Here is a 24,210-nt window from a genome sequence, read left to right as displayed (position 1 = left end):
GCCTGTGATTTTCTGTATTATTTTTGTTTTCAGTTTCATTAATTTCTGCTCTTATCTTTATGTATCATTCTGCTTGCTTTTAAGTTTAAATTGCTCTTCCCTTGGAGTTTTGTTTAAATGTGGGCTTCTAACACTGATTTATTGCCCATAAAAATGTACCTAATTTCCATTGGTTATATGTTGTTTTGTTTTCCCCCATATGAACTTTAGGCTAAAAAACATTGAAAATATAACATTTCAAATTAGCAAATAACAAATCTTAATTGCAATCAAAGACATAATACTTTATTTTATAACAGGTATTTCTGCCCATGAGAAACTGAGATATGAATATTATGTAGTAGTAGATATAGTATATCCTTGGTGACGTTGAACCTTAATAACAAAACTGCTCTGCTAAAATTCTAGGTTGGTTTTTCCTCAGTTGCTACATCATTTGCATATATATATATATATATTTAGTCTGTGCATATTTGAGTAATTTTCTCTGTCATTTTAAAGAAAAATAAGCTTCTACAAGTCTTTTGTTGATACACTAATTGTATCCTTAAGGAAATATTTTGAAAGTCCTTAGAAATTCTTGTTCCTTTAGCACTGAGTTGGTCTTCAGACCTACAGTTCATAAAAATTTACTTTTCATTTTTAGATTTATTTTTTTGAAAATATAATGTACATACAGTAAAATATACAAATCTTCAGTATACAGCTCATGAATAAATTAAAATCACTCAGATTAAGATTCTATGAGAATTCTTAGTGTTTTGGGGAATAGTAAACAGTTGATCCTTTTACTATGTTTTATATTCATTAGAAACTCATTTAAAAAGAGTTGCTGTGGTTATTGTTGTTGTTCACTTGCTAAGTTTTGTCCAACTCTTTGTGACCCCATGGACTGTAGCACATAAGACTCCTCTGTCCTCCACTATCTCCTGGAGTTTGCTCAAATTCATGTCCGTTGAGTCAGTAATACTGTCTAACTGTCTCATTCTCTGTCGCCCCCGTCTCCTTTTGCCTTCAGTCTTTCCCAGTATCAGGGTCTTTTCCAATGAGTCAGCTGTTTGCATCACGTGGCAAGGGTATTGGAGCTTCAGCTTTAGCTTCAGTAACAGTCCTTCCAATGAATATTCAGTGTTGATTTTCTTTAGGGTTGACTGGTTTGATCTTCTTGCTGTCCAAGGGACTCTCAAGAGTCTTCTCTAGCACCACAGTTCTTCAGCACTCAGCCTTCTTTATGGTTCAACTCTCACACCCATACTTGACTGCTCCCCATATCTTTGACTCTATGGACCTTTGTCGGCAAAGTGATGTCTCTGCTTTTTAATATGCTGTCTAGGTTTGTCATAACTTTCCTTCCAGGGAGCAAGTGTCTTTTAATTTCGCGACTGCAGTCACCATCCACAGTGCTTTTGGAGCCCAAGAAAATAAAATCTGTCACTGCTTCCACTTTTTCCCCTTCTATTTGTCATGAAGTGATGGAACCAGATGCCATGATCTTAGTTTTTTGAAGGTTGAGTTTCAAGCCGGCTTTTTCACTCTCCTCTTTCACCCTCATCAAGAGGCTGTTTAGTTCCTCTTCACTTTCTACCATTACGGTAGTATCATCTGCATATATGAGGTTGTTGATATCTTAATCTTAATTCCAGCTGGTGATTCATCCAGCCCAGCATTTCACATGTACTCTTCATAGAAGTTAAATAAGCAGGGTGACAGTATACAGCCTTAATGTACTCCTTTCCCACTCTTGTTCCATGTCTGGTTATAACTATTGCTTCTTGACCTGCATACAGATTTCTCAGGAGACAGGTAAGATAGTCTGGTACTCCCATCTCTTTAAGAATTTCTCACAATTTGTGTGATCCACATAGTCAGAGGCTTTAGTGCAGTCAGTGAAGCAGGAGTAAATGTTTTTCTGGAATTCCCTTGCTTTCTCCATGATCCAACAAATTTATAAACATAGTATTCTGTTAGGATCAGCAAACTATAAAACTAGGGAAAATACAGGAAAAAATGACCCCCTCTCTTCAGGGGAAAAAAAAGACTTATGGAATAGATAATAGTGCTTCTGAGGGATGATCAAATGATTGAGGGTTTTGCTTGATTTTGGTCAGGAGAATGGGTAATTTTCTTTTTAATATAAAGGGTTTCAGATTATAAAGAGTTAATATGGATGGTTCTGAACTATGGTTTAGAGGCTCAAATGTGGTAAAATGGGTTTGAATTAAAGGATATATTTCCTCTAAATATTAGAAAAAGCTTTTTGACATTTTGATGCTAAAATCATAAAATCTAGGATTTTTTGAAGTCTGAATGTCTTGATTTAATAAAATAAAGCTACCTGTATTGTTTAGTGATTAAATTTGCCTAGAGACAGGTTTGGACCCATCCTTCTAGTTGAAAATGTATAAAATTCTGTGACCCACATCTGATGGTACCAGAGCATTCACTTGGTCATGTCTTGAGTTTGTTTTATTCTCTTTGTCTAGAAAATTAAGATTGCAGCCCTGCGCATGTATACCAGCTGTGTGGAGAAAACTGACTTCGAGGAATTCTTTCTAAGTAAGTTACTGTTTTTGAAAGTTCTGAAAAGGAAAATGAATCTGCTGTTCATTTTTGTGTTTGTGTCTTGGTCAGATAGTGCTCTTTTTTAAGGTACTAGTGAAACAGTTTTTCTTGCACAGGATATATAATAAAAGCTTCCTATTTTTCTCCTAATCAAATAAACAGAGGCCAAAAGAACCTTATAAATAAGATGTTTTATTTGGGAAAAATAAAGCATTTGGGGAAAAAAAAAGTAAAAATTTGTCCAGTACTTCAACATTATCATCCCCTTTGTCCACATATGCATGTTTTACGTAAGAGTATTCAGAGTAAACATACCGTTTTACATTCTGGATGTTTTACGTAGCAATTTTGACATGAACTTTTAGCCAGTGATTCCTCTTTTATTTCTAGTTTATAATTGTTTTAGTTAATCCTGGAATATGCGTCATGATTTTTCTTCTTTCTGTAAAAGGACTGTTGGGTCAAAAGGTACGTATAATTTTATGATTTTTATCCCATTGATAAATTACTTTCTGTAAGTTTTTCTGGTTTAGATGATCATCACTAGCAGTTGATTGTATCAATACAAAAATCACTTTGATGCTGTAAACTGTTGTTGTTATAAACAAGTCATTTAAAGCAGATACTTATAAAGTCATTGGGAAAGTTTCAACTGTTTCCAGTTCTACAGATTTTGGAAGGAAATGTGTGCTGTGAACCTCTTGTGGTAACAGCCATTATCCTCAAAGCAACAAACACTTAACTATATGTTCTTCATATTTTTTATGGACAGCAAATAATTAATATTTAATTATGTTAACAACAATGAAGAAAGAGATGCAGCTTTATTTACTATTTTTTAAAATTAGGTGCAAGTTGTTTTGTTGATTTACTTTCAGCAGATTGATATTGTATTAGAAACTTAAAATACTATGCTGAGTTGTAATCCTAATTTAGTATCTGCCTTCCATTTCCTGTTTACTCATAGTGAAGAAAGAAAACCTTCCTGCTGCTTTTTCACCTCTAGCAATTTTTTATTTTAGGAGAAATTAGTCTGAAATAAAATATTCTTTCTCTACATGATGAAGAAACTATTAATTTTAGAAGCTGGATTTTTCTTAAGTAGTTTAGGTCTGTGTGCTAAAGTATTTTTCTTTAGATCTTTTTAAAACTTCCTCCTAGACATCTATTTAATATTAAATATCTCATAAACTTAAAATTATTTTGAAAGGATGTTTACTAGCTGTCTTTGTTTAGCTAATCCTTATTAAATATTCTTGAGTTAATATAATATTAAATAATGAGACTATTATTACATACTTAATGTATCATGTTTCAATTTATAATCTGTTGTAGACTACTTATAAAAATAAAAGTTAATTAAAATGAGTATCCATTACATTTTAATAATTCACACTTACATGCTTTTACATTTGTTTCCTTTTGGAGTTATAAAACCTTGGAAGACTGGAGGGCTTATATTCTTATTTTAATTTTTGTTTTATTTTCAGAAACAATTGAAACTTAAAGAGGCTAAGTGATTTACCCAAAGTTGCTTACTACTCAAGCCTTGATCCTATGTCATCTGGCTTAAAATCCAGGAATTTTTCTCCTATAACCTATTGCCTGTGAATGAATACAATTGCAAGATAGAATTATAGTCCATTTTAACATTTTGTGTTTTATAATTCTTTGTATTTTATAATTTTTAATTGAGAACTACCTCTATGATGTGTTCTATTAATTTGGGGAACTGCTATTTATATATTATTAAAATGTGTACACCTCAGTGAGCTTTGTTCTAACCTTACCCTTTGAAGTAGTTACCTGGGGAGGCAGTACATTTTTCAGTGATAGCACTGTTATTTCAGGTTTTCTGAGACTCACTTTGAGAATTACCTTTCAGACTTACGTTCATTTGTATTATGACCCATTGTGGTCCTTCTTTGTCATTTGCGGTTAGATTAAATTTCAGAATCAAACCAAAGTGGTTCCAAATTGTGGCCAGTGAATACAAAGGGAGAAAATCTGAAAAGTACCACTTAGAGGCAGACAAAGAGTATCTATAAAGTAATGAGACTGACTTTCTTGCATTTTGGATTCTAAAGAGTAGGCCAGACAAGTTTGGGGTAAAAGAAGAGAGTGTGTGTGTGTGTGTGTGTGTGTGTGTGTGTGTATTGCTTCCCAAGATTACATCTGTAAAGTGGCTATTGCTGCCTTGGATTTTTGGTATTTTAGGGCTTTACTTTTAGAGTCCTGTGAATTCAGTAGCTTTTTAAAAGGATAGAGAGCCTTAGGTAGTGGTAGGTGTCATTCTCACTCTTCCAACAAAAGTGAGGCCAGTTGTATGTCATGAAGGTTGAGTTCTTTACTCAGTAAACGTATGCCTGTCAGCCTCTGGGACAAGTCCTCATAAAATGCCAAAGCTACAAATACTCTGTCATGTCAGAGCCAAAGTGTTCAGAGGTCTTGATCTAGAGACCTAGATGCTGAGGATTCTGACGGGGGAGATACCTTAATAGTCCACTGTTGTTTCCAAGATGTTCTGAGGATGTCACTGTGGCATAAACGAGTGTACCCTCTGTGAGCACGCAGTGTTTGCTAACTGGTGTTTTGGAGATCAGTTCCATTATAAAGAGCTCTTTTGGGGCAGAGATGGTCAGCCAGTCAGTAAAGCTTGTGCCTAAAACCACACTGTTGTCTGCAAACTGCTTTGTTTTTAGCCCTAAGAGCCCTCATACCTTGGAGAGGAGACTTAATGAGTCAATTTTGAGTTAATAAAATTGAGGTTCTACCTTCATCTCTTTCTGCTACTAATACTCAGCTATCAAATATATCAAGTTTGTATAAGTTTATGATGTATTTTTTTAACACTTGAAGAAAAAAAGATTGAGGTTCATCATCAATAGATGAAATCTGAATGAGTTTTTTCAAAGATAGTTTAAACACTACTGTTTAAACAATTCACTAAAAAACAATAGTGAATGTTTGTGTGCTGTGCTTAGTCGCTCAGTTGTGTCTGACTCTTTGTGACCCCATGGATGTAGCCCATCAGGCTCCTCTGTCCATGGGGATTCTCCAGGCAAGAATACTAGAGTGGGTTGCCATGCCCTCCTCCGGTGATCTTCCCTCCCCAGGTATTGAAACTAGGTTTCCCTCAGTGCAGGTGGATTCCTTACCAACTGAGCCACCAGGGAACTCTGGTGAATTCACAAAATTCAAAAAACGTTCACAAAAGTGAGTGTTTATTGAGTACCTATTAAACATTAACCACTTTGTTAAATGTTCTATAGGCCTTATCTCATTTATTCCTCACAAAAACCCTCTTAAGGTAGGTTCTCTTATTCTCCCATTTTTATAGAGAAGAAAACAGATACTGACAGGTAACTTTGCCCAGAGTCACATAGCAAGAAAGAAGTGGAGTTAAGGTTTTGAATCAGGATGTCTGACCCCAGTGTCTTCATAAAACATGCAACTATGTTAGCACTGCTGCCTCATAGCAGTAATGAATTAATTTAATTTTACTCAACTGATGTTGAGGAAGAAAGTATCTAGCTTCACATAATAGTGCACTGAATGTGTACTGGAGCTAAATGTGATTATGGGAATACCTTGTGATCATGGGAGGACCTATAGCAGGTTTTAACTTTGAAGTGTTTAAAGACATTTCATAAAGCTAAAGAATCTGCTGTTTGTTGAGTTGTTCACAAACTTTCAGTGGTCTTGTTTTTCAGGGCTTTAGCCCGTGCTTTTCTGTTCTGACCCCAGTGGGTAGAGGGAGTCAGTCATATGCCAGCTCTTTTCCCATCCTCAGCTCTGAGCTGTCCCCCAGAGGGAAAATTGTGACCCAGGTCCAGTTGCTGGCCTGTCTGTCTGTCTGCGCTTTCCAGCTCAAGAACTGATTCCCTCTTTGAGAAAATTGGAAAGGCTCCTGGTGGCTGCTGAGAAGCTTTGATGTAGAGGTAGCAATTGAACAGATTGTCCTTTAGAAGCAGCCAAATTTCATTTTCCAGATTGAAAGACAGACTTCCAAGAAAACTTTTCTTTTTAATGTTTTGTTCTAGCATCCAAAAAAGACCCAACTTCAGATCCGGGCTCGAGAGTTTCTCATGGCTATTCTTGTTCTAGGTGGAGGATGGTTGGCCCACTCTCAGATGGCATGTGTCTTAATAGCTGAATGACTAGCCAGGCCAGCCTTCACCTCCCTCCTGCCGGGCTCCAAGAGGAAGTCCACTTGACAGCTCCTGGGCACCTCCCAGTAAGCTCACCAGAGTATTTTGGTGTCAGTTTGTGACAGACCTGGACTTAAATGCTATCCTAGCCACTAGCTTGTTAATATTGTGGCTGCCCACAAGTTCCTTAGCTCTTTGGAGCCCGTTTCCTCATCTCGAGAATGAGGCTTCTAATACCTTCCTTCAGGGTTAAAGTGAGGATTAAGTGAGATAATATACTGACATGACTAACAGTGGACTTGGCAGGAAGTTTGAACCTTTAGTGAATGTTAGTTTCTGATCCTAATATTAGGCCGTTAGTGATTAGGCCATAGTATATGGAATTAAGCAGATCTAAATTTGATCCCAGATGTCTGATTTCACAGCTGTGTGACCTTGGGCAGTTGTCATGATCTCTCTGTCAGTTTTCTCACCTGTCAAATGGGGATAATATCAATACCTACCTCATAGGAATGTTGGAAGGGTTCATTGAGCTAATGCATGTACCTTTCATTGAGTCTGGCACATACATAGTAAGCCCAAAATGAATTATAGCTCTTTATTATTCTTGATGTTGTTAGTGTGCCTCACTAACAGAGCAAGGGTCCTGCTCTGTGTTTTCTATCTTAGTGGCCCCTGTTTGTGATCATTTAGTTCATAGTATACTTCATTGTTTGCTGAAGAGCAGAAGATACTAATTTCTTTCTTGAGTCATTAATCCAAGGGACAGAATCAGATTCCCACTGATTCTCTTTTTGTTTTCTTGCTCCACCATTTCTCCCCGTCATGTAATAAGGAGGGCATATTCAGTGGGGGACCCTTCACCAAGCCAGAGGCATTTCTTAAGGATCCGAGAATTGAGAGGCTTGGATATCTAAGCACTGACCTGATTTTTGGTATCTTAAACCAAGGAGAAGTCCTGCCTGGGTTATCATTCTTGGGGGTGGTGACAGTGTTTTGTTAGATATCATCTGCTTTCTATTCAACTGCAGCTCCCTAGAGCTGTCCCTCTTTCTCCCAGTCATTTATTTTGGTTGCATCATTTAGCATACTCATGTTTGTAGCACATTAGGTTACCTTAAAGAAATAAAACAGGAAAAGGATACAAGAAGAACTTAATTTCTTGGCAGAGCTCGAGTAAAAAAAAAACCTTATACATAGGACTTCCCTAGTGGTCCAGTGGTTAAGAATCCACCTTGCAGTGCAGGGGATGTGGGTTTGAACCCTGGTTGGGGAATGAAGATCCCACATGCTGAGGTGCTTAACTAAGCCCACGTACTGCAACTGTTGAGCCCTCACACAGCTAGAGAGCCTGCGTGCCACAGTGAAAGATACTGAATGATGGAAGGGAGATCCCATGTGCTGCACCTATGATGCAAGGAAGCCAAATAAATTAACACGTTTTTTTAAAAAATACGTTAAAAAAAAAAAGCCTATACTTAAGTGGGGGTAGCAAGTGGTGTCTGCCTAGCTTTCCAAAAGAATTGGAGACCAGGAAGGGAAAATAACATTGACTCATGTGGAAGTTAGAAGGAATTACAGATTGTCCAGGCCACACGACACAAAGTGAGAAAACTGAGGCCCAGAGAAGTGATTTTCCAAAGGCCACACAGCAGGGTGGTGATGGGGCTGGAACTGGAGGCCTAGTTGTCTGACTGCATTCAATGTTCTTTCAACCCGTAGGCTTGCCTTGTGGTTCCATTGGCCTTCTCTCAGAGAGCGCTGTGACTGCCGTATATTTTGATTGAACAAATCCCTACCAATATTTCAAATAGAATCCATATTCCTCTTCTAAACCCTCACATATTTATACTTCATTATTATTTTCTAGGGTGTCAGATGCCTGATACATTCAATTCATGGTTTCTTATAACTCTGCTTCATGTCTGGTAAGTGAGAAATTTAAGTGAAGTCACTATATATATATTTTTAACACTGCTGACTTGTTAAGGTATAGCCTTCAGTAGAGCTGATTATATGAAATGGCAGTTGTTCAGGCATTAAAAACTGTTCCTTTCATTTTAAAAACTGGTGTCTTATGGCACATTTTTTATTAAAGGTCAAAGCATAGTCCCAGAAAGAAACTAATATTTGTAGGAGTTTCTCAAAGAACACCTAATCCAGTGAACAATGCTATCAGTATCTCTAAGAGACCCTATGGGCTTGGGTGGAAAGTTCTTTCCCTTGGCTGTTTTAGGAAAGTTCACATTTACGTAAAAGTGGTTTGAATTGTGAGCATCCGTGGTCATTTTCATTGCTGGTCATCAGAAACCTATAACAAATTATAGCACTGACATTTACGCCTGTACCTCTAAAATGTGCATACAGGTTAGATTCATGCCAGGTTTGTTGCATGTAAAAATATTTAACACCTTAAACAGTATATTTTTTCTTCAGCTGCAAATTACGTAGCCAAAAAAAATCAATTTTTCATCTAATGTTACACAGTATTAAAGGTCAGAAGGATATAGGAGAGGCGTTGGAAGTGGGGGCTGGGGAATGTATTTATTGAACTGCCAGATCTTGGGAAAGTAAATTCTGGAGAACTAAGTTTACTACTTTGACCATAGTGAGCATCTGAGGAACGTGGGGAATGGTTGCCTTGTCAAAAGGACCCTTGTTTGAGGCTGAGCTTTGCATCACAGGACTGACTGCTATATAAAGACTTTTTGGTTTTGATCACCTCTGAAATATTTCTTCTGAACTCGCATAGTCAGTGAGATTGGCTCAGGGGTCTAAGGTGGCAGTTTATGTTGTTTTTTCCTAAACCGGTAGTTTATTGAGTGTACACTGTGTCCTGGGCAGTCAATAAGCTATGTCAGGAAGCTCCCAGTCTAGTGAGGGAGATAAGACATGCGTAATAGTTGGTTATAAATCGGAATGGCCAAGTTCTATAATAAATCTGAGTAAGTAGTGCCTGTGGGATCACAGAGGAGGCAGCAACTCTCAAAACCCTTACCTGGCTTTTGAAATGTGCTGTGTCTTAGTCAGGTAGCTGCAAAGGCAAACTACCTTCGGTCTGAGTGGTGAAGGTTGGGAGAAGTTCGGCGGGGAAGCTAGATGTACTGAGAGGAAAACTACTTTTTCAAGAGGAGGGCACTGCAGAGGTGGCCCTGGGGAATTACCCACTGCAAAGGTGGAAGGGTTGAGAGGAGGCTAGGCTGTTCCCAGAGGAGCTCAAAGATAATATTCAAAGCCAGTATGAAAGACTCTTTCTTGCCCAATAGCCAGAGGTATCAGCATGTTAGAGGGAGTGGATGGCAAAATGAAAAATATAATCCTTGTGACCACATCCCAAGGTCAGTACCTGACTAATAGCAGCTGGGGCAACCTTGTAAACTACTTGTAGTTCTTTCAAGTTGGCCATGATTTCCAAATGTGCCTGCTGAGTCCCCCTTGCTGAGATTGGCTTAATTTCTCAGAGGCGTGGGGAGTACCATCGCCAGGTAAGTAGAGGGAGGGAGGCTTGTCTACACTTGGCCTCTCTTCCATCCTTCGTCCTTGGTTCTCATGGTCTGCAGCATTGGTGAGATGAATCAGTAGCTTTTCAGTTTGAATCAGCAGACTCTGTGTTAAGGACTGGCAGGCACTGGAGAGAAGGATGTGACATGGTGTGCACCTTCAAGAAACTTAGTTGAGTGGAAAGCAGACCCAGTACAATTGCCTGTAATGGATGACAGTGAAAGAAGTGCTATGCCCAAGGCACACACAGGTACTGCGAAAGGACACGAAGGTGTGACTGAGTCCAACTTTAGTGGATGGGGAGGGTATTGGATAAAGAGTTGCTGTGTGGTAGAGGTGACATATGAGATGTACCATGAAGGGTGAGTAGCATTTCTGTCATAGAAAGGAAGGCACTCGAAGTTGCGGGAGTATTAGGGGCAAGACATAGAACATGTACAAGAACGTGGAGTATTTGAGGGCAGCCACGTTGTCTGTAGCATCTAGGAACGTAGTGGAAAAGGGTCAGCAGAAGAGTAGTTTAGGATCCAGTGTGCCATGATCCTCCAAGAAGAGTTAGGGAAACTCTCTTCTAGGGGTTAGGGTTCTTAGAGGAAGTAAGGGATTCACCCCAGGACTGAGGGAAAGCTGTGTTCTTCTAGTCCTGTTCTCCTGGCTTGAAACTCTAGGAGGTTAACTAAGGGCTCACCAAGTCCAACGTTACCAGGCTCAGTGGACTTGCCGCGAGTGGGTGGGGTTCAAATGCCTCCTGTGAGTGGTACTATGAGGGAGAAAGAAGTGGGGAGGCTTAGAAAGCAGTCATAAAAACAGAAAGAATTCCCCACTTCCGAAAAAGCCCCCCCAAACACAAGAATACTCTCGCTTAAGTTCCCCAGGGTGATGATGCCCTGTTCGATCTCAGAATAGGGACAGGATTTCTCATAGCCTGTTAGTTCCCCAGAGGAGGTGTTGATGTCCCCCTTATCCATTCTGCTTTCTCTGTGCTATGCTATGCTACGCTAAGTCGCTTTAGTCGTGTCCAACTGTGCAACCCCATAGACGGCAGCCCACCAGGCTCCGCCTTCTCTGGGATCCTCCAGGCAAGAATACTGGAGTGGGTTGCCATTTCCTTCTCCAATGCATGAAAGGGAAAAGTGAAAGTGAAGTCGCTCAGTTGTGTCCAACTCCTAGCAACCCCATGGACTGCAGCCTACCAGGCTCCTCTGTCCGTGGGATTTTCCAGGCAAGAGTACTGGAGTGGGGTGCCATCGCCTTCTCCGCTGCTTTCTCTAGGTCCCCAATTTTTGTGTGTATTGGGATTAGGGCTGGGAACCCTTCAGTTCCCAGACGGCCCTTATCAGTTGTGTTTTCTTGTGAACGTGCAGCTGTGGTGGCTATGTGTCCTTTGTCTTTGCTGAACAAGGTTAGTATTCACTACAGCTGCTGAAAAAATGCTGATAGAGGTTGCTGTGGGGGCTTTCTAGCATCTCCACATGGACCTGATGAAAACAGAATTCCTCCTCTGTTCCCTGTCTGGGGCAGTGGTGTTGAGATCCATTCAGGTACCCACACCAGAAACCTGGAAGGCCAGCTTTTCCCTCATTCCCTTTATCTCGTCAGGCACCAGTCACTCATCTCAACCTCTTTTGACCATGACCCATAGTAACAAATGTATTTTACCTTGTCGTCCAGAACAAACAGATATATGATGCAAAAATTTTATAGAACTTATCCTTACAGTATGAAATAATCTCTGATATTTTCTATTTCATTTGAATTCATTTAAAACAGAAATGTAAGATATCATCCACTAATTGATTTCACTGAATTACAAGCAACAGGTATTTGGACTTCAACTTCCCTCTTCCTGTGCCATAGATCTTCTCAACACAGATTGAATTCTCATACACACACACACACACACACACACACACACACCCTCCTTAGTATTTTCTGTTGTTCTCAGGATACAGTGTGTTTCCTAGCATGGCATTCATATTCCACCAAATATGCTACCTTTACCACACTCAACCTGGTGCCATTCTAGGTACCACTACCACCACACTCCCTCCCCTGCAAGAAAAAATAAATAGAAATGTTTATGTATGATAGAAATATCAAGTCTTCTGCACAAACCTCTGCCTAGAAAGCCCTTCTCCTTCCTCTCCACCTGACAAACTCCTGTTTTTCATTCAATAGCCAACTCAGATATCATCTCTTCCTTGAAGCCTTCCCTTCCCTTCAAAGGCAGAGTTAGTTCCTCTTCTGAGTTCCCTTAGTCTTTTGGACACCTCTATTATAGCACTTAGCACATGACATTTTTTAATTTTATCATATATTATCTATCTTCTTCGTGGATGGTGAATTTATTGAGAGCAATAATTATTTTTATTATTCTTTTGGAAAAATGAGATACTTTTTTCCCTCAGTCCCATATCTTACTTGAGTTCACATTGATAAATGTTGATTAAATAATCTATGGCCCGAAATCTCTCTTGGCTCCTATGGCAATTGGAAGGGTCCTGGCCACTGCCTGTTGGTCACATGAGAGAGACAAAGCTCTGCTCCTACATAAGTTTCCCTGGGTGGTGAGATGTATATAGATGGAATTCATCTTAGTGTTTAAAGTATTAATAGATTTGTAGAGACCCTGATTTGAACAATTGTCATGTACTACTAGTACTAGTACTACTACATAGTACTAGTACTATGGAGTACTAGTACTCCATAGATACAGAAGTTTCTTTTAGAAAAGGAAATGGGGAATTCTCTGATGGTTCAATGGTTAGGACTCCAGCCTTCCACTGCAGGGGGCCCCAGTTCAATCCCTGGTCAGGGAACTAAGATCCTGCAAGCCAAAACAAAAAAAGAAGTGAAACAAATAAAATTAGAATATGCCTAGGATGGAGGTGGGGTGGAGAGGAAAATACAGATTGTATTTTTTAAAATTATCAAAGTCAGGTATATCATAGATATAGTAACTATTAGGTCCTTTACAGTATTATTTTAAAATTTATTTACATATATTATCTCACAAATGTTTATAACTACTTTATTCCTATTACATATGAGGGCTCAGAGACAGAAAAGTCAGAGAGCTTGCCCATAGAACTAATTAGTACATGGTAGAGAGGAAATTCAAATATGGATCTGACTAACTCGGAGTGTTAAGTTCCTTTCCTCAGTGGTAACTGAAACTATCAAAGTAGCTAATTAAATAATTATTACTAATTAGTACTAGTAATATTTAATATTAATTAATATTATTTATAGGGGTTTCCCCAATAGCTCAGTTGGTAAAGAATCCACCTTCAGTGCAGGAGAGACCTGGGTTCAATTCCTGGGTTCTTAAAATGCTCTGGAGAAGGGATAGGCTACCCACTCCAGTATTCTTTGGCTTCCTTTGTAGCTCAGTGGGTAAAGAATCTGCCTGCAGTGCAGGAAACCTGGGTTTGATCCCTGGGTTGGGAAGATCCCTGGAGAAGGGAAAGGCTACCCACTCCAGTATTCTGGCCTAGAGAATTCTAGGGTCCCAGAGTTGGACACGACTGAGTGACTTGACTAATACTATTAATAACTGATATAAGTATTTGCTTATATCAAATAAGTTTTTTAAAACTATTCTTTTATTATTTATTTTAATTTTATTTATTTTTTTGACTACATGACATGTGCGATAGTTCCTTAGCCAAGGCTTGTACCTATTATACTCCCTGCATTGGAAGCGCAGAGTCTTAACCACTGGACCACCAGGGAAGTCCCAATACCTGCTTGTTCTTAAACATAAATCCGTAAAATTACAGCATTTATTTTCTGATTGAACCTACTATATGCAGCAGATTTGTTCCCTGCCCTCATGGGGCTAAGGGTGCGGGAGAGACACGTTAAACAAATCATTAATAAAATAGAACTGGGATGGATGCTGTGGGAGTCAGCGACAGGGCTCTGTGGAAGAAGCGGGGTCCAGAATTTAGTTGGAGGTGGGTGGGTCACTCAGGGAGGGCTTTGTTGAAGAGATGGCATTTAAACTGACACCTGAATGAGGAGTGGAAGTTAGCAAGTCAAAGAGTGAATGAAAAGCCATTGCAGGCAGAAGGGCCTCATTGTTTTTAGTCATCTTACCAGGAGAGCCCTTTTCACAGATGAGGTTTTATGCTCATCCACAGTGTGTGAATAGATAAAAGGACCGGTCTGCTCACTTCAGGTGTTCGCCACATGCCCAGTGGTAGGGGACTCTTATGTAGTTCCATAGAAACTCAGAGCACAGTTTAAAAACCACAGATCTAATCCAGCTTCCTCTTTTTACAAATGGGGAGATGATTCTGGCCATTTTAAAGGATTTGTCACAGGCTTCTTTATCAGTAATGGAAGATTTGAGACTCAAATCCAAAACTGACTGTGTGAATTGCTCTTTGTGCAACACTATGCTTCCTGTCTGCGTGTCCCCTTTTGGTAGTCATGGGATGGGAGTCTCTTGTCCTGAATTTGAGCTGCACATCACTGACCACCAACTCTCTGAAACTGTGTTTCTTAGCACTCACGCTCTGTGTCCTGGGAGTGGCAACAAGTAAACCTGGGAATTGTATAGGGTGCCAGGTGCTGTGTTTGATAGGATCTGTTTGTTGATAGACACACCGATCTTACGGGAGCTTGGGGCCATGGGGCAGCCTGGAATAGTCAAGGAGCCTTCTGGGGTCTAGACCTGAAGGACATGGAGTTTTGAGAAATTATTAGGAGAGGAAAAATTAATTGTAAGATGTTCCGAGTGAGAAAGAAATGAGGATGGTCACTAGAGGGAGAAAGCAGGATGAAGAGGGGAAGCATTTTGTTATTTGTTTTTTATTTTAAGATGGGGGAATACTGGAAAATTTTTATAAGCCTAAGGGAAGAAGCCTCTGGGAAAGAAGAGAAAGAAGTAAAGTGTGGAGGTGGAACGGGTTGGAAAACAGACTAGTTCGTCTCAGTCCAGCCAGAGAACTGCCCTGGCAGGCACTCCCGGCCTTTGCAAGAGGGCTCTTTAAAACCACCACAGCAGTTTTGATGTAGCTGTAGGGCTTTCGAGCTCATGCTGGATTCCAGCAGCTCCAGACCTGCTATATATGGTGAGCCCTGGCCATGTGCACATCCTCTCTCTGTCTCCCCCAGCCAGAGTCGCTCTGTTCAAACACCCACACATGTAGCTTTTTGCCCAAAGGAAAGGCCTAGGCAGCATCATTTTACCAACATTGCATAACCTCCGCACATTGGTACCTGCTACCCAGGAGCTTGTTCTTTACAGTGGATCTGACAGGCAGGCCGCAGGCCAGGTGTAGCTCTTGGAGGAGGTTCTCTGTCAGGTGAGATGGCTTCAGGAAATGCCTCGCCCCACTTGTCTGTCTGCCCACAGACTGTCGTCTGGCCCCCGTGCTCCCCACATAAAGGATAGGCTTGGTGGGGAGGGAGTTTAGGAAACCAGGTGGAGATAGCCATGCATACAGCCCCAGGAAGGGGTCAGTGTGCCAGCTCACTAATAAATAAACTCATTCATTAGCACGCTGCAGAGGCTTGAGTGTGGCCATGTAAGCCCTGTTTTCTTGGCCTCGACTGATGGTGGAGTCGGGGAGACAGGCTACGTGAAAGTCCCTTTGGGATTCCTTCCTAGCAGCCAGAGTGACAAACCCGCCCAAGTGCCCACTAATCTTCATTGAATTCAAAATCAGATCCTCTTTGAGCAGCTTATAAACTACCATGAGGGAGAAACAAGGCCAAAACACAACTGGCATTGTCAGGAGGCCCAAAGAGAGCAAGCAAGACAGGATGCCAGAGCCGCCAGGACATGGCAGGAGGTCAGCGTCAGAAATAACAAGAATTCTTCCCTCCCAGATTAGGCAGAGAGGAGGAAAGTGTGGCGAGGAAACCCTCCTTCCTTTGAACTCTCCAGGCAGTGCTGTTGTCTTCCTCTGGGTCTGATCTAGCAGGAAGGGGCCCTTGGAGCTGTGCTGTCACAGGCTAGGGGAGCAGTCAGCCCTGACGCTGCCCTGGGAGGCACTGTGGCTGGAGGGAATGACAGAGAGCTCAGGCCTCACTCCAGCTCCCCTCTCCTCCACTGAGCACCCTTAAGTTTCACCTCCTCAGAGCGTCAGTTTTCTTTCCTGTGAGATGGGGACAGTTATACTAGGTAGATGGCCAGTTATACTAGGTACATTGTAAGACAGTGAATGCAAAGGTATCTTACAGTGACAAGTCTCAGAGGACTTAATAAATGGTAATAATCATCATTACTATTTGCCATAAGGCAAAATTTACGTCTTAGCTCTTTATATTTTGAGACTCACTAGTGAGTGAGGTCCACCCCACCACCCCGTCTTTTTGACTTAGTGAACAAACAACAACAACCCATCTTTTAGAGATACTAGAGAACCATCAGACTAGGGCTTGAACACTCTTTTTTTCCCTTTACTTTGTTAGCTGGGTTATTTGCTTTCCTTATATGTAAAAGAGATCAGTATTATTTATGAGGCACTGGAATCACTGAGAGACAAGGATAGTACTGTGAAGCTTAAAACCTCAATAATAAATTGTGGGTTTAAGAACATCATCAAACTTGGGAGGGGCAACTGGAATTGCTTCTAAACAGAGAGTAGTTTATGCATAGATTAAGTCTTTACTCAGAGTTAGGTACTTTGTAAATACTTGTTGAATGAATGGTTAAATTATTTAACACAGGAATATAAAGATTACGAGATTGTTTCTTTTTAAAAAGAATTTTTTAAAAGAATTTTTTTAAAAGACTATTTTTTAGGGCAGTTTTAGGTTTGAACAGAATACTGTCACTTTTTAAAGTGTCTATTGCATTCTAAAGGCAATTTTTACTATGTTTTAGCATTGAAGTCTCCCCTCCCCCTCCTCCTCCAGAACGGCTCTGAAATTATGATGTTTAATCAGAAGCAAAATGTAATTTGACCTCTCAACATTTAAGCTTTATTATGAGAAATGCATCCATGATATAAATTGAAGTAAAGCTGTCCTGATCTTTTATTTAAACCTACTGTTCTCAATTGTGGAATAGTTGACTTAATGACTCGAACATTACTGTTGTACAGACGGAGCCTATGACATGTGTTGGCTTTGTTTGGTAGTGGGTACCGTGACCTTCACATCTCTTTTTGTTCTTGTTTACCATTTTGAACTTATTTTACTTATTTTCTTCTTACCTTCCAACATACTTTAACCTCTTTAATCATTCAGGAGGTTCTGTAACTGTGTTTTGCTAGGCTCTCTTTTAACTTGCACTGGGTAGCTATACCTTCCTTGTTGAACTGCTGTTGTGTTTGTTCTAAATACATTTTTAGGTTCTTTTAGGCTGCCAGGAGTTCCTGTTTACTGTTGTAGGTATATTTGCCTCGGATTAGCCAGTCTTTCCCCTTCTGGTGTTTTATTTCTAATATGATGCTAGTTTTGAAACTTAAATTATTGCCCTTGTGAGGATTAAATGAAAAACAGAGGAAATGGATTCTGGAAGGTTTGTTGTAATCATTAAAGAGGCAGAAAAACAGTGTAACTCTGGGATTAGATAATCAGGGTTCAGATCTTAGTTTTGACACTTAATTAGTTTTGTAACTCTGGGCAAGTTACTTTTCTCTAAGCCTCAGTTTCCTCAGCTATTAAGTGGGGACAGAAGAATACCAGTCTCTTATTACAGTTGTTACAAGGATTAAATGAAATAATGTATCTGAATCACTTAGCACAGTGTGTGGCATATGCTTGTGTTAGCTGTTAATTATATAGCATTTGTCCATTTTTGCCGTTAAAGGATTTTTTTTTTTTTTTGCTTTCTTCCTATTTCTTAGTCATATTAGAATAGGAAAAAGTTGCCAGATAAACTGAATTCAGCCTAGATCAGATGTTAGCCTGACAATTGCTGAGTAAATGACCACGGTACTATTATCCTAATGAGTTTCATTGGGATAACTGTAGTGTCTGTGGATGAAACATAGAGTTGGAGTTGAGATATCTTCACCTCTATCCTTCTGTAACAGATTGTTTTTTCAGTATAAGAAAAGTTTGTAGAGAATGCTATCACTATGGAAAATGGAGAGAAAAGGGGGAAGCTACTATTTATGTAAAAAGAGTACATATACACATAAGCTTGTGTGTGTATAGATTACAGCTGGAAGGTTTCATAAGAAGGAACTTGGTGGTTAGGAGATGTAGGTTGGGACAGAACTTATGTTTGTTTGTTTTTAACATGTGCATGTATTATCTATTCAAAACAGTTACTAAACAAAGAAAGGAGTAGATTGAATGTGTAAGCTTCAAGGTTAAGTGTCCTAAGAATTGACCTTCATCTTGGTCTGGACCTTCCAGGCAGCTGACTTGTCTAAGTTGTGGGCCCCAGCCTTCAACTGTGCTTTTTCCTTGAAGAGACAAACACAAAAGTTCTTCATAACAAGACAACTTTTCTGTCTTTAACTATCTAGAGAATTTGATTCACAAATTCAGGGCAAAAATAAGTTGAACCTTTAGTTAGCTGAATTTGGTGATGGTGGATGAATGGACAGCCCTGTGGATTAGCATCTTCTTTTCCCAGTAGAACTCGTGGTTATCTTCAGCACGCTTCCTGTTGATGAGAAGACTGCTTGTTTTATTTTTGTAACTATGTGCGCTGAAATTTACTGTAGAACTTTATATTTGATAGTGTTTTCAAATTGTCATCAATTGTCTACTGAACTAATTAGGTTCAGTGTTTTAGGAGTAATTAGAATTTGCCCTTCTTCCATTTACCATGCTTGAATCTATATTTTTTGAAACTCTTAGTTATCAGCAAAATTAGGTGGAGGTTGCAGCAAACTTGGCTGTTCCATTTCTCTCAAAAGGCAGGTATACACACTTGGCTGAAATTTCTACATCGGGCTGTTGTGAATACCATAGTTCTCCTGAAGAAAACATTCTTGTCATTTTCCAGGCTTGGAAAGAAAGGGTTTCCAACTGGGAAGAAAGAAAGGGTTAACTTCTGAGAGACTCATCTGTTCTTAAAGCCAAGGTGCTAATCTTAACTATGCCCCTTCTTCCTGAAAAACATTCAGTGGCTCTCCTTTGTCTACTTGGTAAAGCCCAGACTGTTTAGCCTGACATTTCAAAGCCCTTCATGACCTTTCTGGCATATTTTTCTGTTTCCTATACTTGTCTTTCCACAAAATTTAGGTATTGTTTCCTTACAAGTGCTGAGCTTTCCATGGCCCTGTTTTTGCTCATAATGTTCCGCCTGCTGGAAATGATCTTATTAATCTTTTACCTGTCCAACTTCAGCTCACCTTTCCAAGCCCCAGGTGCAGTTTCATTTTCTTTTTTTTTTTTTAACTTTTTATTTTGTATTGGGATATAGCTGATTAACTGTGTTGTGATAGTTTCAGGTGAACAGCAAAGGGACTCAGCCATATGTATATCCGTTCATGTATCCATACATGTATCCATTCTCCCCCAGCCTCCCCTCCCATTCAGGCTGCCACATAACATTGAGCAGAGTTCCATGTACTATACTGTAGGTCCTTGTTGGTTATCCATTTTAAATATAGCAGTGTGTACATGTCCATCCCATACTCCCTAACTATGCCTTCTCTCCATCTCTCCCCCCAGCAACCATAAGTTCCTTCTCTAAGTCTGTGAGTCTCTGTTTCGTAAGCTCATTTGTATCATTTTTTTAGATTCCACATGTAAGGAATGCCATACAATGTTTCTCTTCCTCTGTCTGACTGACTTCAGTTGGTAAGACAGTCTCTAGGTCCATCCATGTTGCTGCAAATGGCATTATTTCACTCTTTTTAATGATTGAGTAATCTTCCATTATATATATATATATACCACATCTTCTTTAACCATTCCTTTGTCAATGGACATTTAGGTTGCTTCCATGTCTTGGTGATTGTAAACAGTGCTGCAATGAATATGCAGTGTTTCATTTTCCATGAAGTTTTCTCTGACCCCACTCAGCCAAAAGGAATCCTCTCACAGCCCATGGCACTTTGTGTTCCTTTTGGGACACTTACTAAATTCTCTCTTAGAGCTCTTGGTCCTTGGAAGCTGGGCTCTTGTTAACCATCACTTTAATCTCCACATAGTAGAAACTCAGTTTCTAAATGAGTTTCTAAACTAAATGAGTAGAAACTCATATGTTCACTGAGTGAATTAAATGTCAGCCAGCATCTTGAAAGTGTCTTTAATTTGCTTTACTTTTTCAACCCAGATAACCATTTGACTTGTTATCTGTAAAGGCTATAGAACAAACTGCTCTGGAACAAAAAACACTTCACTCCGTGTTGATATACTTAGTAAGTTTATGATCTGAGAAAATCTGTGCCTTTTAAACCTCAGAGGGCAGGTGTATTAACAAAACTACAGAATTTTCATATAAACGAATTCCATTACCTCACTATTGCTGTTGATGAATTGGCCTCTGACAACACTTAAGCATCAAAATGCACAGCGTCTTTTCAGGTGGAGAGGCTGACATGAGAGATTTGGTTAACTTTAAGAAAAATCTTATGAAAAAAGGACTGTTGAACTTTCCCTGGTTTGTTTCTGCCTTGGAATATACTCTATATCATATAAAGTGGCCACATCTTTTTCCATGACCTGTTTCTATTGTCACAAAATGTTATTTTTTAGGCACTTAACAGAGTTCTGAGGTTATAAATTTAGAATCACAGCATCAGCAAATCCTAAGGTCACAAGGGACTTTAAAGATCATGTAGTCAGCCTTCTGTCAGATAGATAGCCAAGTTGTGAATTCTCTGCTTTTTGAGGTCATCCATTCTGTTATTTGAATCTTCAGAAACTCTCCTGTTAGAAAGTTTTTACTCCCAGCATTCAATGTTGAGTAATTCTTTCTCCCTCTGTGACCCACCCATGGGTTCTGATTCTACCTTTTGGACAGTCTAATCACTTTTCTGTAATATTTAAGGCAACTGTCCTGTTTTTCTCCAGGTGAAATATCTTCTGATCTTTCTTTGCTTCCTTTTGTCTCTTAAAATATAATGTTCAGAACTGTAGACATATTCTAAAAGTGGAGTCTGACCTCTGCTGAACAGAACAAAAATCTCACTTTGTACATGAAGATATTATATTTGCATTACTGTATCTAAAAATCACATTAATTGTGGCGGGCAGCCTTATCCTCTTGACTTCCCTTGAATGTATACTGTCATCATAAGCCTGTGAGGCTTTCTCACACCCAGACAGGAGTGGCACACCTATCCTGTACCCTACAGCTGTTCTTTTAGGCCCAAGTGCAGGGTCTTAGATGTGTCCCTATTAGAGTCAACCCATTGAAAGAGTCTATGAAGTATTTTTAGTTCATGGTTAGGTCATCTGACATATTTGTCTTCCTGCCCCACTTCTTGCAGTCTACGAATTTGATAAGTTTGTTTTCTCTTCTCCATCTTAGTCATTCATGGAGATGTTGAGGCAGGCCAGGATGGAATCATTCCATTGGACCATACTATTGCTAGTAGGTTTAAATGGGCATTAATTGTGTATGGAGATAGGATTGTCAGTTTAGATCAAATACTCCATAATTGTAATAGAAATTGTCTTTTAGGTGAGTAGTCTTATTGTAGCTGCTTAGTAACTGTTTAACAAGAGATAATAGAACTATGTATGGTCATAAGAGTGAGATTAGGAACTAGCTTGGAAAATTAGTGACCCTGCTTATATTCTTATATATGATAAATATAGTATTACATTTATTAATTAATAAAACATAATTCTTACATTCTTGGGGCTTCCCTGGCATCTCAAACAGTAAAGAATCTGCCTGCAATGTGGGAGACCCAGGTTCGATCCCTGGGTCAGGAAGTTCCATTGGAGAGGGGCATAGCAACCCACTGTAGTATTCTTGCCTGGAGAATCCAGGTAGAGCCTGGTGGGCCACAGTCCATGGGGTCAGAAAGAGTTGGCCATGACTGAACGACTGACGCTTTCTTTCTTCTATTCTTATGTAAGGTATTAAGCAGAGAACATTCTGGACTGATTAGAGGCAATATGGTATAGGGGAAGGAGCCCTAAACTTGGCCCTGAGATGTTTTATTCATTTATTTATTCAGCAAATATATATTGTGTGCATACTATACTTAAGCCTTAGATATACAGTGATTTTAAAAAAAAACCAACCAAGACTTTGTGTTTGCCATCAATGGAACGTACATTCAAATGGGGAAACAATTTGATAATTATACAGATGAAATCATAATACTTTCTGTGATCTATCTTCTAGACAGGTACTGTCCAACAGAAATAAAATACAGGTCACACACTCAAATTTAAAAGTTTCTAGTAGCTCCATTTTGAAAAGTGAAAAGAAAAAAATGAAACTACTTTTAATAATGGGTTTTCTTTAACTCAGTATACCTGATAATATTTCAACATGTAAACAATATAAAAAATTTTGAGATATTTATATTCTTGAACTAAATCATTGAGATCTTAAACTTATACCATATCTCAGTTTGAACTAGCCTATTTAAAGTGCTCAATAGCCATGTGTGGCTAGTGGCCTTCATACTGGCCAGCAAAATACTATCCCCACCTTTATAGACTGCTCTATGGTATTGGGAAAATCACTTTCCTTATTTAGAACTCCTGTTTTCATCAGTAAAATGAAGGATTAAGACTTACCTTTAAACAGCTAAAAGTGGTCCTTTTCATGTATGAGGGAGTCATGCAAGGTGCTGTAATAATCTGTGTCTTCATGAGGGGTACTTATATGGGTATATATGTAAAGACTCATCAAGCTGTATACTTAAGATACATGTACTTTTCAGTATCCATGTTATCACTCAATAAAAGGTTTCTTATAAAATCACTTCTGATTATTTTGATTCTGTGCCCTTCGATAAAATTTCTCAGATGAACTGACCTTCAGTGGAAACATGTGACATGAAAAATGCCAACAGCCAGTGACTCTTTATGTCTTCTTCCCACCCAGGATGTGTCTAGTCCGAATGAAGCAGGAAGGCCGGAGTGGGAAATACATGTGTCGTATCATAGTTCATTTTATGTGGGAGGATGTTGAGCAGCGTGGCAGAATCATGGGGGTAAGTGACTGCTGTCAGATTCTGGTCTTGGAAAACTCCATTGAGCAATTGCCTGACTTGAGTTGAAGTTCTAGAATTTGAGTTGAAGTTCTGATGTCAAGTGGTAATTGAACTCAACTCACTTTTGCCTCCGTGGATTTTGACAAGCTCTGGATACTTTCTGTGTTTGCACACATTATCATGGTTTGTCAGTGTGAGGACATCCTGTGTTCAGAGATGGCATTATTAAAAAGTAAATCATGGTGATAGGAGGGATGGATTTCGTGAATAGATGAAATCAAATAATAATCCAGTTTTAGGATACTGTACCTGATACCAGTTCATTGTTCAGTTCACAATTAGTTTGAATAGAAAGATCCTGACTGGGGGCCTGCAGTGTCCTCAGGAACTTAAAAACAAGCTCCTTGATCGCTGACAACCTATAATACTTTGGCAAGGTGTATACTGAAAAGGTCCATTAGTATCTTTAATAACCTGAGAAAGGAGAACCTATCGTGTATGTATAACATAGAATATGATGACAATAGAAAGCCAGAACCAAAACATTAGAATACAATAGATTATATAAGTACCAATCTCTTCCTTTGTGTATATTGTATATTTTGTGTATCTATACCATGTTTTAATAGATTGTAATTCTTTGGTTTTTCCCGTATCATTGCCTCACAGCTTGGGAGCATCTAAAGCCAAACCATTAGACAGGGTCATGCAATGGGGTGACCTGATTTCTTTCATTACAGAGAAGAGTTCTGTGGTTTTGTGTGTATGTATTTTATTATATATGGTATCATTCTCTGTGCACTTAATTGCAACTTTCTTTTTTTTTAAATGTGTCTTGGAGGTCTTTGCGTGCTGCATGGGATTTAAATGGGAGATCTCCCTTTTTTCACTTTTATCTACTGTAATTATTTTCACACACTTCCTATGTTATTGTCTAATGGTATCAT

At 39.2% G+C, this 24,210-nt stretch overlaps 1 protein-coding gene across 2 annotated transcripts in view; it reads left to right on the top strand.

Annotated features, from left to right (window-relative positions):
- LOC133259644 (ubiquinol-cytochrome c reductase complex assembly factor 1) overlaps positions 1-24,210 on the top strand; it is a 94,368-nt gene that overhangs the window by 29,664 nt on the left and 40,494 nt on the right. For both annotated transcript variants that reach the window (XM_061437377.1, XM_061437376.1), the window contains 3 exons: positions 2,484-2,556; positions 8,584-8,641; positions 23,155-23,263. In XM_061437377.1, coding sequence (XP_061293361.1) covers positions 2,484-2,556; positions 8,584-8,641; positions 23,155-23,263 — 240 coding nt within the window. The remainder of the gene's footprint in view (positions 1-2,483; positions 2,557-8,583; positions 8,642-23,154; positions 23,264-24,210) is intronic.

This window comes from Bos javanicus, chromosome 13 (assembly GCF_032452875.1).
Source record: "Bos javanicus breed banteng chromosome 13, ARS-OSU_banteng_1.0, whole genome shotgun sequence".
Lineage (NCBI taxonomy): Eukaryota > Metazoa > Chordata > Mammalia > Artiodactyla > Bovidae > Bos > Bos javanicus.
The sequence above is the reverse complement of the archived record's forward strand: the minus strand, read 5'-3'. Positions and strand labels throughout refer to the sequence as shown.